Source organism: Symphodus melops (genome assembly GCF_947650265.1).
Source record: "Symphodus melops genome assembly, chromosome: 18".
NCBI classification, from domain to species: Eukaryota; Metazoa; Chordata; class Actinopteri; order Labriformes; family Labridae; genus Symphodus; species Symphodus melops.
The window spans coordinates 8474725-8489161 of record NC_136708.1 but is presented as its reverse complement, the minus strand read 5'-3'; the positions used below and the strand labels follow the sequence as shown (position 1 = coordinate 8489161).

General features: G+C 41.7%; 1 protein-coding gene across 11 annotated transcripts in view; it reads right to left on the bottom strand.

Annotated features, from left to right (window-relative positions):
* Window positions 1-14437, bottom strand: part of adgrb2 (adhesion G protein-coupled receptor B2) — a 227220-nt gene that overhangs the window by 66653 nt on the left and 146130 nt on the right. For all 11 annotated transcript variants that reach the window (XM_079368683.1, XM_079368685.1, XM_079368684.1 and 8 more), the window contains one exon: window positions 13493-13536. In XM_079368683.1, the coding sequence (XP_079224809.1) occupies window positions 13493-13536 (44 nt within the window). The remainder of the gene's footprint in view (window positions 1-13492; window positions 13537-14437) is intronic.

The following is a 14437-nucleotide window of genomic DNA, read 5'->3' as shown; positions in this document are numbered from 1 at the left end:
CTGCGCAGAGACACTTCAAAGACCGAGGATCGGAAGACGAGTCACAGCAGTGAAAGACAGCTTGACAGGTAGCAACACTGCGCACAGGATTGTGTGTTTATGTGTGTGTGCGTGAGAGATAAACACAAATAGACTAACTGACAGAATATGTGTACTTCTCTTACCTTTCATGAGCAAATGAAACTTTAAGGTATTTCCTGCTGACTTTTTAGGTTACATTTACATGTTAAAAAAAATAAAATAAACGTGCATATAGAATCCACTGAGCCTGCCGTGATTCTGTCGATGTCACACACATACATGAATAGGAAACATGGGAGCTCCCAGGAGAAGTCAAGTAAGGGATTTACAAATGGCTCCATTAACACAAGTTAAAACAAAGCCATATGGGCTGCCACAACACATGCATTAATGATTGCACTGAATGTGCCGGTAACAGAGGAAATGTTGCATGTGTCTGACTTCGAGTATACAGTGGATGAACCTGTGAGAACATGCATGCCAGCCTTTAACCGCCACAAATAGACATGTAGAGAACGCACACGCAACGACATGGACACATTGAGGAGATGCCAGTCTGGCTGCAAACAGGAAGTTTGGGTAATGAGAAACTGTCTGACAGCTCACAACAGGGGGTTGATAACAAGCTGAAGATAGCAGCAACACACAAACGCACATTATCTGTGACCTCTTTGTTTTTCTGCTGCTGAATTTCAAGCTTCATTTACCGCTGACCCCGGCATCGAGTTTAGCTGGATTTGATTTGGTTGGACTTTTGTTTGTTTCTATTTAGCCCATAAAGTTGGATCACATTTTTCCTTCTTACTCTACTGCAACAAAGACACACTGCTGCTCTGGACCCCGCTGGGCTCAAATATAGGCATTAGATTATCAGTTGGATACATAACTGTTGTTTTACTTTTGCATTTGAATGGTCCCATCGCTGCTGCTGCTGCTGCGGCTGCTGCTGCCGACTACTCTTATCACGGAAAACAGGTACCAGATGTACAAACAGATGTACATATCAGCATAGTCAGTTTTCAGGCTATGGATCTCAAACATATACTGCAAAGATATCAACCTGGCAGACTCCAAACAAGTGTTAAGATGTGTAAATATACTCCACGCCCTCCAGTTTGCTAGCATTGTGATAATCGTTACATCTGTTGTTTGGTCTTGGCTTTGATACGTCTAAAGTTGTATTTAATGGATGTTTTATTTGGCGTCATTTTGACAGGTAGTAATCCCTGAGTGCACATCGAGATTGCACAGTTATATCCATCCTACCTCGGCCAAAATCACATCCATCAAAGAGGAGTTTTTAGCTGGTTATGAAACATACTGAAATGAACACGGATGCCTCGACATAAACTACTGAAGCAAAACCATACCGTAAACGAGAAGATTAACTCTTTCTATATAATTATTTTAAAGCCATTAACAACTACCACCGGGTATGTGTCATACGAGACAATTGCCAAAACATGTTTTACTGAAAGGTTTCCATCGTTTGAATTTTGGAATATACCAAAATGATGATATATTCTTCTTCTTCTTGATAATATATAGGTCAAGATTATCAAGGAGATTAGATGTACTCATTTGTTCACAGGGGTTTCGGCCAAATTGAGACAAACCAAAAGCTCTGCACTTTTAAATTTACTCAGAACTGAAAGTGTCCAGCAATGATGGCTGTGCTGTAAGGCTAGAGGCAAACTTTGTTCGAGCATTGTCAGCAGTCAAACATGCTCATACTGGCAATTTGACTTTCAGCTTGGTCATTTGTATCCAACCCATTATCTGAATGCAGCCTGTTTGCTACTTCAAGTGTCAATAGCATCATAGTGTTATTTTTTCGTAGTTGTTTTTTTTCTTATTTATGATGTATTTTGTTCGTGGTTTACATGGTTATATGCTTCTCTGTTTATCTGTGGGGGGTTTTATTTTTGTTTCTATAGTTTCCAATTATTGATTCATTGATTCATCTCTAGGGGCAGATACATGTGAACTCACTGGAGTTCAAGACTCATTATCCAAAGGGGGTAAACCCTACTCTGTATGGTGCATTGCACTGTACTATATGTTGTGTGACATGAAATTATAGTATGGAATTCCATGGTATGGAATCGTAAATATCCAATCCATTTATAGGGATCAAAATGCGAGACATGATTACAAACAGCTCCATAGTGGCCTTGTAGTAGAAGTCATGTAATCACTTGCATCATTGGGATATACCATCTTGACCAAGAACGTCTGTACAGAAACTTTAGTTGATCTTTTTTGAAGGTGTTTGTGTATTTCACTGCAGAAGTGACAACTTTGACATGCTTTGCAGTACACAAAAAATCAAGGACTCTTAAAAGTCTGTTATGTGTATCCTCTGGAGCAGGGTTTCTTAACCTTTTTGACCTTGGGGCCCAACATTTTCAGGGCAAGGTAGTCTGGGGCCCAATCGAGTGAATGGTTCTGATTTAACTTTTGCGGTCATTTTTATTTAATAGCTATTTGTGTCACTGTGTTGTAATAATGAATACTGTTCTTCATTTGTATGTTTTTTAATCAATATATCAACCTATACATTGGCTAACTATGCATTAAACCTTGCACAAGTTAAGATCATTTAATTAATTTTGCTCATATAAAACCATGTTTTAGTGCATGTTTGTCAAATAAGTAACACAATATAAACTTAGCAACAAAAGCAATAAAATTAGGTGCTCAAGTTAGGTAGATTTGGTGAAATTAAAAAGAGCATTCTGTTTTGTGTAGCGCTGCCCCCGTTGCCGTCATTATTTTTTTGTTTTAAGAACCTCTCCATTACGTTTCCATTCAGATTCAGGCCCCGTTTACACGGAGACGCTGTGACAGTAAGACGAAACATTTGGACATGCGCAGTAGTCGAGAACAAACAACAATGGCGGCGGCTATGTGCTTCAGCAGCTATTGGCGTTGTATCGTCTTTTAAAACAGAACCTTGATATGATACATTGTGTATGTCGCCGCCGAAAGAGCAACGAATACTTGCGGCAAATAGTTCAACCTTTACCCGAGCACAGGGAGACCATACGCAGCATTTAGGTAAGACTTGGGAGAGCTAGCCGCTGAGGAGGATGTTGTGGAGGAAGTGGTTGTACTGGTGAGTGTCGCGTTGTAAAGTTCCACTGCCCACTACTGGCCGGGCGTGACAACTACATCGTTTTCACTCAGGCAAGACTGCCGTGTAGACGGTCTGTACTTCGAATCCGGAGTGCGGTCGTTTCGATGCATTTCTGTCATAGCGTCTCTGTGTAAACGGGGCCTCAGGGTAGTCACCTAGCAGAGTTGAGACTTCTCCATAGACGTTAATCTAAATATTCTTCTCCTTCTCGTGATGTAGGCCTACTTCTAACTGATGATACTGCCTCTGGTGGTCGGAGAGTATATTGCAGGCCAACGATCACGGCCCTTACGGCCCACAGATGCAAACATATTATCCCCTCGCGGCCCTGCAGGTGGCACTCGCGGCCCTTTGAAGGGCCGCGGCCCCATGGTTAAGAAACCCTGCTCTGGAGGGTGCTCAATTAACCAAAGTGTTAAAGCAACAGTTACAGACTTCTGTTAGAGTGCTGAAATGTCGAACCCATCAACTAAAACTGCCATTCCTACAGCCACACAATAGTTTAACAAAGTACATCGTGTTAAACATGGACCAAGCAACATATTCTAATGCTTTATAGTTTTTTTCCTGATTGGTATTATAATGATGTTGCAGCTGTTACGTTACATAGGAAAATACCTCCTAAACAGCATAAATTGACCTTTTATGTCCAGTGAGAATAAATTGGCACCAACCCTTGACTGAAAGGGCAGCACTATGAAAGCCAATTGCACCCTGTTAAGAAACAAAAAAAAGGTTAAACATTCTTTGAATCCTTAAAACTGAAGAGCTTGATGTGGAGATTTGATGCGGCTGGTAAAGTCAGGGGAAAAAGCAAAACCCCTCCATCTGCCTGACAAGTGATGTGTTGCCAATGTCTCTCTCTAAAAGTAACCTTTTATCCTCAGCAGGCAAAATGACATAACGTCATGAAGGAACAAAGAGGATAGTGTTAGAGATGCAAATTAGGTTTTTATTGCACAGCAGCTAGAGCACTGTATGTGGGCACGTTTATCTTCTGGTCATTTCTAAACATTTCAACCAGTTTTCCATGGGATAATACCGTCCTACATAACCATGGCATCTATGTAATGAGGATTAACGTTATTGGCTAATTTTAGCTGCTGGCATACACTGTCAAAACTGATTAACCAGATGACAGCAGTAAAAATCAAAGTAGTAAAATTGTGTGCTCTATAGTCCTCATTCTAGTCATCAGGCTGTTGTAATGATTTGCCTTTGTGTCATCAGTGATCAGAAGTGCACACACTGCAATGCAACTATGCAGAGGAAACAACCGAAAAAATGCACAAGGAATAAGGCCGAAAGGAAAAATGCAAAGCGATGATTAAAGCATTGAGGGATGGCAAAAGAATTTCACACGTAGATGGGAATCAAAAGCATGAAAACAAGAAGAAGTTGCATCCTCATTGCACAGAGAAGACTTTCATCTCAAATTGCCGTAAAGTGTAAAGAAGAGGTTGGTTTAATATTCAGCGCAGGATGCTGTGAAGAAATTGAGAAGTGCAGCGGATACTGTATAAGCGGATGTTTAGATGTCTTTGCATGGAGGAGTACAGTTTATAGTCTCATACATACAGGGGATACACAGTCTATACATGAGTGAGTGAGTGAGAGGGCTGGTACAGAGGGGGTTAGCAGCAGTTGAGCGGGATTTTGAGGATCATGAACAGAAGACGCCCTTGACTGGAGGCAATTGGACAAACACCTAAAGGTTAGAACTGGCCGCGATAGGTCAGCAACAATCACACTCTGGCAACAAGAGCAACATGGGTTATGTGAAATAAATTAAGCATTATTTTTCCGCGGTTCAGTATCTCCGCCAAAGGGCAGGGAGTTTGCACAGTTTGCCTTATGAAGCTTGATGGTGTGTGCAATATTTCATATCTCTGGGATTTGGTGAGTTTTCCTTTCTTACTGTAAATGTATTTATGAACACACGTACACTTAGCTGTTCAGATGTAGATTGTTTCTGGCAGACTTGCCAGCTATAATACAAGCCTGACAAAATCAAGCATATGGAAGTCATGTAAACTTGTTGAACTCCATTTTTTTATGTCTGAAAAGTAACAATGTTGTATTAAGTAAAAAAAAAAAAAAAAAAAAAGGTCAATTGACATCATACTGCCTTGAAAATAAGCAGGTTAATCAGCATGGAATTTTTCGCATCGTAGCCAATAAGCAGCAGTTTTCATTGTCTCCTTGTATGGTAAGACAAGGTACTATAGCTGCTGCTGCTGCTGGGTTCTCATGACTACACAGTAGATCTATTAAGATAGACTCATACACAGATAGGGGATTTTTTTTGTATTAGTGTATGTATTTTTTGCATTTGTATTATTTGCTTTGATGATTTAATTTAATTTAAATTATTTTACATATCTCAAAGAGTGTTTCTAAATACTTGCCCCACAGTGTCTTTGCTGTGAGAACATCACATTGTCTGAGACTTAGGAAAGATGTGATAAGTGCATATTATGACGTTGGTGGAGCGAAAGCAACCTAAGACCATGCCAATCTGTTGTAAGTTGAACTGAGTCTGACTTAGACTGATAAGTGTAACATCTGTTCATCCTCTAAAACAGCTATTTGTGAATGTCTTATTTTTCCAGAATCGTCATACTTTAAGAACACAATCAATTGCAGGAGGGTGTTGTTTTTCAGCCATGTGTCTGTGTGAACCGATCCAATTTAAAAGCCTCCGTTTAGAGAGCCAGGAGTTTAGTCCTATGATGTGTAGACCACTGAATGACATGTGGGAAATGTGTGCTGTAGAGAATATCTACTTGCGCTGATGGAACCTATTCCAGTCCACATTACATCCCTGATCACCAGGGAGCCAGAGTACACATTCACCAGAGGCGCCTCACATTGGCCTTTTCCTCTTTATACAGCTCGAAACCACTGAAGTGAATCTTTAAATGACACAAATCACCTCTTTTACTCAACCTATCATCGCGCCTTTTATGAGGGACTGTCCAGCGCACATATATATCTCAGTGTATGTGTGCGTAAATCTATTTGACCCAGATTTTAAGTTGAAGCTTAGATTTCTTCCGCAGACTGATGATGTAAAGATGGGTTTTAGAAGCACAAGAACATGCTCTGAGATTATCTTAAGTAGGCTGTTAGGGTGATGTGCAAGATTGTGCAGCTGATGTTTTTAATGTTGGCTGTGGTGCTGTAACTGTATAGGATGGTGCACACTCGTTTTATAAGCCCATCATTCCTCCTCTACATATTTGATTTCTGGCTCACTTAAATACAAATGGAATGTGGAGTAGGTCCGTGATGAAGACAAGGCGACTGTCCTTTGCTTAATCCTACTTGTCTTTCTTGTGGAGCCTGTCATGTGAGGTTGTCACTTCCAACTTCTTCCAAGACTCTCGTGTGAGCAGGACGCTTTTGTCATTGACCCGCGCTGCTCCAATCTGCTCTCTGGCGTGGCCACAGGCTAATTTATAAGCTTCTTTTCCCCGAGATTATCTTTCTTCCTGCTCGTGCAAGCTTGTGTGCTGATGGGAAAAGCTGAGATGCAGTACAGGGTTCGGCTACAGCAACAGCCTCTCGCTCTGACTGTTTGCACTCTGGGTTAACATGGCTCTGAAGTTTGCGCTCTCGTGCAGAAAATCAGTCAATAATTCTGATTCTTAAAAAAAGCACTGTTTTTTCATTGTGCTTTTGCAAGCTGACAGTTTAGACATTATATGACCATCTTGCATTTGACTTAAAGACCTCAAAGGCCTAGCAGAAAACTCATAGAGAGTCCCGTAAAGCGCTAACACAGTGCCCTGCCAACCTACTTCCAGCAGGACCAGAGTAAAGAGGATCATGTGCACATAAACAAGATAAGTAACAGCAACTGTACTTGTGTGAACTGCACATGTAAGGTCCCTTAAAGGTGGACTCGTTGTGAAAAAACAGTCATGAAACAAAAGCCACTAAACTATAGGACAGATTTTGGGGGGAGTGTATATTTGACTTACCTATTTGCTTCCAAAGTGTGCAGCAGTGGAGCGGTGAGGAGGTTATGTATTCCAGCAGAGACTTCAAATACTAATCACTGCAAATGCTAACACCATCTCTCCCAGAGGAAAACCTCATCTAAAGGCTATCCCTGACTGTACGACGAGATACAATTTTTTCCATTACACTTTCACTGGTCACATGTTGATGCGATCAATAAGGAAAATGCATGAAGAAGAGGCGGGGGAAAAAAAACCCTAGATCAAGCAGATCAAGCAGAGAGGAGAACTTTTCTCGGGTGTCAGCAGCGATTATCCAGAAAGTCCAGAAAGAAATGAAATCTAAAGTTCAGACTCATCCAAACATGTTTAACCTGCTAAAAGCTATCCAGTGTACCCTAAAGTCGCTCTTCTTCAACAAAAACCTGGGCAAGAATCCATGCTGCGGTGTTAAAAACGCTCTCTAAGGACTGTTGTGATAGCTGTGGGGGAAATGAGCCCGTCCACGTCCGTGACGCCCGGTGGAGGCAAAGAGCCCACATAAGCCCTGCCGGCCGACTCCCTCTTGCCGCTCTGACTCGCTGTCTGACACAGTCTTGATCCCTTCTGCTCTGTCAGATGGAAAAGTGGAGCAAAGCCCTATCTGCCCTCCACCCCCCTTTCTCCCCCCCACATCCTCCTCCTCCTGGTGGCTACACTGTTTAGTGTGTTAGTGTGTCGGATGCTATGCAAGTATTAGGTTGTGATAATGGAGAGAAAGACAAATACAATCACAACAGTGGTACATTAATACAATAACTCTATATTGTAGACGGGGTCACAGAAAAGCTAACAGAGAGCTGTCTTCTTCTATGATAGAGGTTATACTATAGGTCAGAAGCTGCCTTGTAAAATAAGAATAGGTCCGATATTGTACAAAGTAGCTATGATGGGCACTGAATCCTCTGCTGCATTCTGCAGTGTGCTCAGCTTTATCTTAAATGGACGTAAACATGTGGAGTCTTGTTCAAGGACGGATGCTTTGTCCGAAGGGATAACAATGTTTGTGACGCATGAACATTGAACTATCCATCCACTTTCTATTTGTTTATACCGACTTATTTTGTTCAGGATTGATGGGAGCTGAAGTATACACTGAAGCGTTCAGTCTCTGAGCGTCAGCGTGCATCATGTACAGACCGGATGTATCTCAGTGCAGAGAAAACACTTCCAAGTTGTCTGTTTAAGGAGTGACAGTGAAGGACATACATTCCAACTGTAGATTGTAATGTACAAAGGCATGAGGAGCACAAGGTTTTGAGAAATACCTCAGGTGCCTGATGTCATGTTAAGGGACTGTACCAAAAACGTGTGAGTGTTGTGCTTCCTATAATTTTATGTATTATAAATATTTATGTATCTTGAGGTTTATCATGTGCAACTTCAGAGAAAGGCAAATTACTTTTCACTATAAATGTTTCTTAAAACTCCTGAGAGTAGTGTTTGGTTGGTGATATAGTAAACTGGAATGAATACTAACAGCTGCTAATGAGCTACAGAAGCAAAAGAGACAGTTTTTCACAAATACTGACTACATCTAAATATTTCCGTTTATTGCTGGGAAAATCTGCTAAGAATAATATCACACTGCAAAAATGACTCTTTGAAGATATTTTTAACTGAAAAGATTCTTAAGAAAAAGATACCACGATAAGAAAGCTTAGATTATCATTTCTTGGTTTCTAACTACCACAGGGGGCGCTGACTTTAATGCAAACCAAGCTAGCATTTCAATTATCTGACCTTGTTAGCCTACCTTTGGTAGCCGCTGAATGATACATAAGCTGCTACTAGCAACATGTACATTTTAAAGTTGTTGGTGGACAAGATGCATTTTGGGTAATGTAGTGTGCCAGTGAAATGACTAGGTATTATTTTAAGGGTGATATCTGCTTCCTTCTATTCCAGTCCAGTCTGACTTTCACAAGTTCTATTTCTAAATGACTGCAGTACCCTGAGAGAGGAAAGAAGATTTGATAGTTTGAATGTTAAGCTTTAAAACGTTTTAATAGCATTCTATTGTTGCCATTCATCAGCCTTCTTGTTTGTTTCATAGGAATGCAATAGATAGCATGTAGCACAGCCAATATGAGAATGAAGTACAGTTGACTGAGGTCAGGTTTGCCACTGTGCCTTGTTGTGAAATAAACGTGATTACATTCTGGCCACATTTGTGTCCAGCTCGTTTTTTTTGGCAGCATGCAGAATGTGCCTTTTGACTTTTCACTTCATATAAGGTTGAGACCTGCCAGCGCCAGAGCTGATAGCTGTGCCAGATCAGTCTGAGCCCAAAGCAAGCCTCAATCTACCGTGTCAGATTGAGGATGTTAGAGTGACTTTCTCTGCAAACCAGGCCATTATTACTCTGCTGCAGTGATGGGTAGAAGAGGGTGGTGAAGCAGGGTTTGGGCGCCTGGGTCTTTTACCACTGATCTCCGATCAGACTGAGGACCACTGGGGGATTAGAAACAGGATTAAGTGACCCTCAACCCCTCTGCAAGCTTACTGCCATGCATCCATCTAGAGTGTATATTACATCTATCTTTAACTACTGGGTCAGGTTGTTAAGCCCCTCTAAAATGAGACTGCTCAGTTGCACGCCAATGATGCATTTGCACATCTGTATGTTTCTTCTCTGCATCTCAGAAATGATACCTAAAAGGCTTACATATTAGAGTGAATATTGCATAGGTACAAGCAGTTTCTTCAGCAGCTATAAAACCAGTGTAGCACATCTGGGATTGTCACTCGTACACTTTAGCAGAGCCTCAGTAACGCACCAGACATAAAATAAGTGGTCTACTATACAGTGGGCGTGTGCATGTCAGCAGGGGCTCAGAACAGATTTCCCATGCTGAGGCAGAGTGAGGGTCAAATAATGGAAATGCCAGAGGCAAGGTCAGCAACCATGAACACCAATCATGGTTACTTTCCATGAAAGGGAGAGAGAGCTAGTATGAGGCAACACAAAAAACAACAACTAAAAAGTGGGATTAAATCCAGATTATTGATGTACAAAACATGGCCATTTCCTTTTTTCTGTTAAAAAAGCAAATAAACATTTTCCCGCCACATCTCCTCATTTTCATCCAATTTTGAATATAGTGAAACTTTGACAAGAGTGTATCAGAACAGTATTTACTCGAGCCGGCAGGGTGGAAATGAACCAGAGTAGGTTGAGGAGACGGGCGCACGGGGAAAAGACAGGGAGGGATGGCAAGCACGGCGATTTGGGTGGGCAGATGGCGCCGACATATGGGCCTGTTAGGGGCAAAATAAATAAATAAACACTCGCACATAAATACTGAGATGAACTGTGAGTGCCACAAACTGTTGGCCAACTTAGCCAGCTGAGGGAGAGCGCAAATGGGAGAGAGCTTGCACTGGAATCGCTTGCAGATTTCTATCGCCGAAAAATAAAGCATGTGCACAGACGTAAAGCGTCAGAGATCTGAGCCTCTGTGTGATCCCTAATCTTCATGTAAATGTACACGGCACATGTGCGCATTATAGCAATTACAGTGCATCATCTTTGTCTGAATGTTGCTGCATCTGTGCGCTCTAAATATAGAGCCTCCATATTTCCATAAACAGGTCATAGATTTGCAGTTTGTTTTTTTCCCCCTCCATATCTGAGCTGAACTTCTTCCTCCTGCTTGTCTGCTGCCATGTATTGCCTTTCCTTCTGCCTTTGCTATCTATACATTCTCCACCTCTTGCCTGCCTCCTGCTCAACCCTCAAAGCTCAGTCAGAGAGACAGCCAGGTTGAGAGAGGTGATATCCTCCAGCAAACAAATGGCTGCTTTGTACAGCATGTTCTCTGGCCGTATCAACTGAACACCAGCAGCCCAGCTCAAATCAAAGATCTGCAAACAGGGGACTGACATACAAAAAAAACCCTGTTCAGCCAGTGTGTATGGATGCATGTTTATTGTGCCTCCATTCAGAAGTGTCCTTTCCTGCCCTTGTATATTGCGCATATAAACTAAATGTACACCTTGTATGGACAATGTATCCACACTGGTGTTTGCTTCTAATTCCTGGCTTATTGTAATTGAAGCACAGCAGTTGGCTGGGTGTTAGCAAGCTGACACTTCCTCCTAACAGCCTCTGTGCAACCAAATATGATGTTGTAATAACTTGAGGCTGTTTACACAGAAGAGGTCAAGTCTCAAAGTGTAAACAACCCACTGAGATCATAAGTAGCATGTCCTTGAGCTTAACTGAGCATCAAAAGCTAGATGTGTTTTTCTTTTCCACTCCATGATGCTTCTGGCTGGTGAAGACAGCCTCCGTTATTTTAACTGGAACTTGCAGCTTTGCCGCTGGGGTTGGTAAATACGTATGATATTAAAAGAAGACTCTGTAGTTGCAGTTTTAGTGAAGCTCACGATAACCTAGGTCCCATGCAGAGTGGAAGTCAGTGTTTTTTGCTTTTTGTGTGTGTGTGTGCGTGTGTGTGTGTATGTGTGTGTGTGTGTGTGTGTGTGTTTGTGTACAAACAGATCACCTAATCCCCCAGTAAACACATTTGGATGTTTCTGTGCATTCTCCCCAGTTTGAGTAGGTTTTGTAGATAGACATCACTGCCATCTTGCCACTTTATATTCTGTTTGGCTCTCTGCCCTCGCAGTGTCTGCAAATTTAATTTGTTTGCAGCTGTAATCTTCCGGCTAGTTAATTGACTTTGCCGAGCTTTGTTCCGCTCCTACCTTGATGAAGAGGGTTAGTTTGATAAGTTACAATGTCTTATTCACTTGCTTTGGTCACTAGAGAGTACTCCTGGAGCGCTGCATGAAATAATGTCGTCTCCTGGGGAGAAATGAGTCATCTGGGTGTCAGCATAGACATAGAGGTTTATTCTCATGGCCACATGGAAATGTCAAGTCTTATGAGAAGCCACTTCCTTTGTCCAATATTTGACTATCAGAGTTGTCTGTTAAAATTGTTTTTTTTTTTAGATAAATAAAAATCTCTCTGTAAAGTGTGGTAAATGTTTAAATTGTGCCGTTAAGTAAGCTGTCAAAAAACTTTATTTGTTGTTGTTGACTTTCTATACTTTTCATTGTGCCTCTTAAGAGAGTCAATTTGACAAGTTATTTTTGTTACCGTGAGGCTGGATGTAATTACCTCCAGGTCAAAGTGGCTCGTTTTCCAGAGCTCCTCTCTGATTGGCCAGTGACATCAGGTGATAGGGTAGAATGGTTTTGAAAGCCAGCAAACTGTTTGGCCTCTTCTTGTCACACATGCTGTCCTGTTCAGTCCGTTGTTGTCTGAATAGGACTTGGGACATAACCTTAAAGAATGTTTCTTTTGTTTGGAGTTTCCATACATGTTGTGAACAATACAAATCAATGTTTTTTTTTAACCATCACTCACACCCCCCGCCACCCTCAAGAAGAAAAAAACTTCCATGAGAACTTTCCTCTGGCAATATTCAGGAAACTGAAAGGCTGTTGCTTTGCTTCTGCTTCTGTCTAAAGATTGCTTCATTTAAGTGACACAATGTGTTGACTTTCAAAATCACAACTGTGAGCTTTCCTTTAGTATAACAAAGTAATGTGTGCTTTTAGGTGTAAGAGTTGCATCTGTTTAGTGAAGCTGGCTTCGGAAGAGGAACTGGGCCATCCAAAGTCAGTAAACATATAGGTCATGTGGATACCACGGCTGGGGAGTATGAAAGTGTGACCTGGAACCACATGCTGGTAAAATGGCTGTGAATAAGTTAGCATTTGTTATTGACCAAAAGCTAATCACTATGTGGGTTAATGGTTTAAACAGGATGATCAATTGTGCTGGTTTACATTATGTAGCTCACTTATGTAGTTCACTGGATGGTGACAAAACAATGTCAAAGAGACAGTGGCCTACTTAGATGATGAGTGAAAAGAAACCGATTGGGTCGACAGTGAGGGTTCAAGTCACTGGTTGGACAAAACTGGAAATGTCCGCTGAGAGATTCAGGAACGTAAAGTGAAACATCTGCTGGTGTTCGTGACAATGAAACCTCCAATGAAGGTTTTAGAGGACTGATCCAAGAGGACAACTTGCTCCTCAAAGGCATTCTGAGTGATGATCCTTTTAAATTCTTCACACCACAGAGAGAACGCTGTTTGTTCTCATTGAGTAATTTAATTAACACTAACACGGGAAACTTCATTAGACTGTTTGCGCTTCATTAATAAAATGAATTTGACTGGGCACGAGCACACATGAGATAAACATCAAGACACACACAGTGGCAGCTATGCAAGGATTGCTGCACTGTACACACACACACACACACACACACACAGACGAGTGTCAGAATCATTTAGAATAACTTACAGGTTGCCATAGTCCCAGACGACGCACTGAGGATCCGATGTACCCTGCAAGATATAGGGGAGGAGGGACAAGAGAAAAGATAAGCTGTTATTGCCAGTCGAGAGGATGAGTGAGAGCGAGGCAGAGAAGACAGAATAGCTGCTTGCCAGAGGAGAAAAGAGTGATGCTGCATGGGCGACGGAGAGAGGTAAACAGACAATGAAAGAGAAGGATTGAGACGGACGTATGCGGAGGGAGAGATGGAGAGAGAGTCATTGTCACAGGACGGAGTCGGTAATCGCTGCTGCAGCAAAACGAAGGGATGGTGTGTGAGCAGTGAATCGAGAGAATGAAGAGACGAACGAAAGAAAAGCCATTTCATGGACAATAATACACAACAAGTTGGGGTCATAAACATCCCTTAGTGGAGAAGCATTTAGATTCCTTCCTTAAGTACAACAAGTGGAAAGCAGTAAAGTTAAAGTAAGTAACTATTCAGCAGTCAAATGTGTTTTAAGTAAAACGAGTGGTTGTCGTGGAGCACAGGCCCTGTTAACCTGCTCTCCAAAGACAAGTCAACTTAATATAGGGTATTCCTTCCATTAAATCCAAGCGTCCTCATAAGAACCCTTAGACTTTATTAAAAATATGTTAAAACCAACCGTATTAAGGTGAGAGCGCTCAAAACAGTCTAAAAGCTGCTGATTTGCTTTTAGCGCGTCCTTAAACCATGGAGCCAACGAGTCGATGCTTTGGGGTCCAGCGGCAGGTGAATCATCTGCTAATCAAAGCTCAGTCATGCCTGATGCCCAAGGAAGACTCACCATGACTCAATCAGGGAATCAATCACAGGGTCGATATCTTTAACTGACTCATCACATCTTGTTCCACTGGTGATCCTCTGTGATCCGGGCATTGATTACTTTTAAGAATCGTCTGCGCCCTTTCAACCCGTGTGTCTCATTT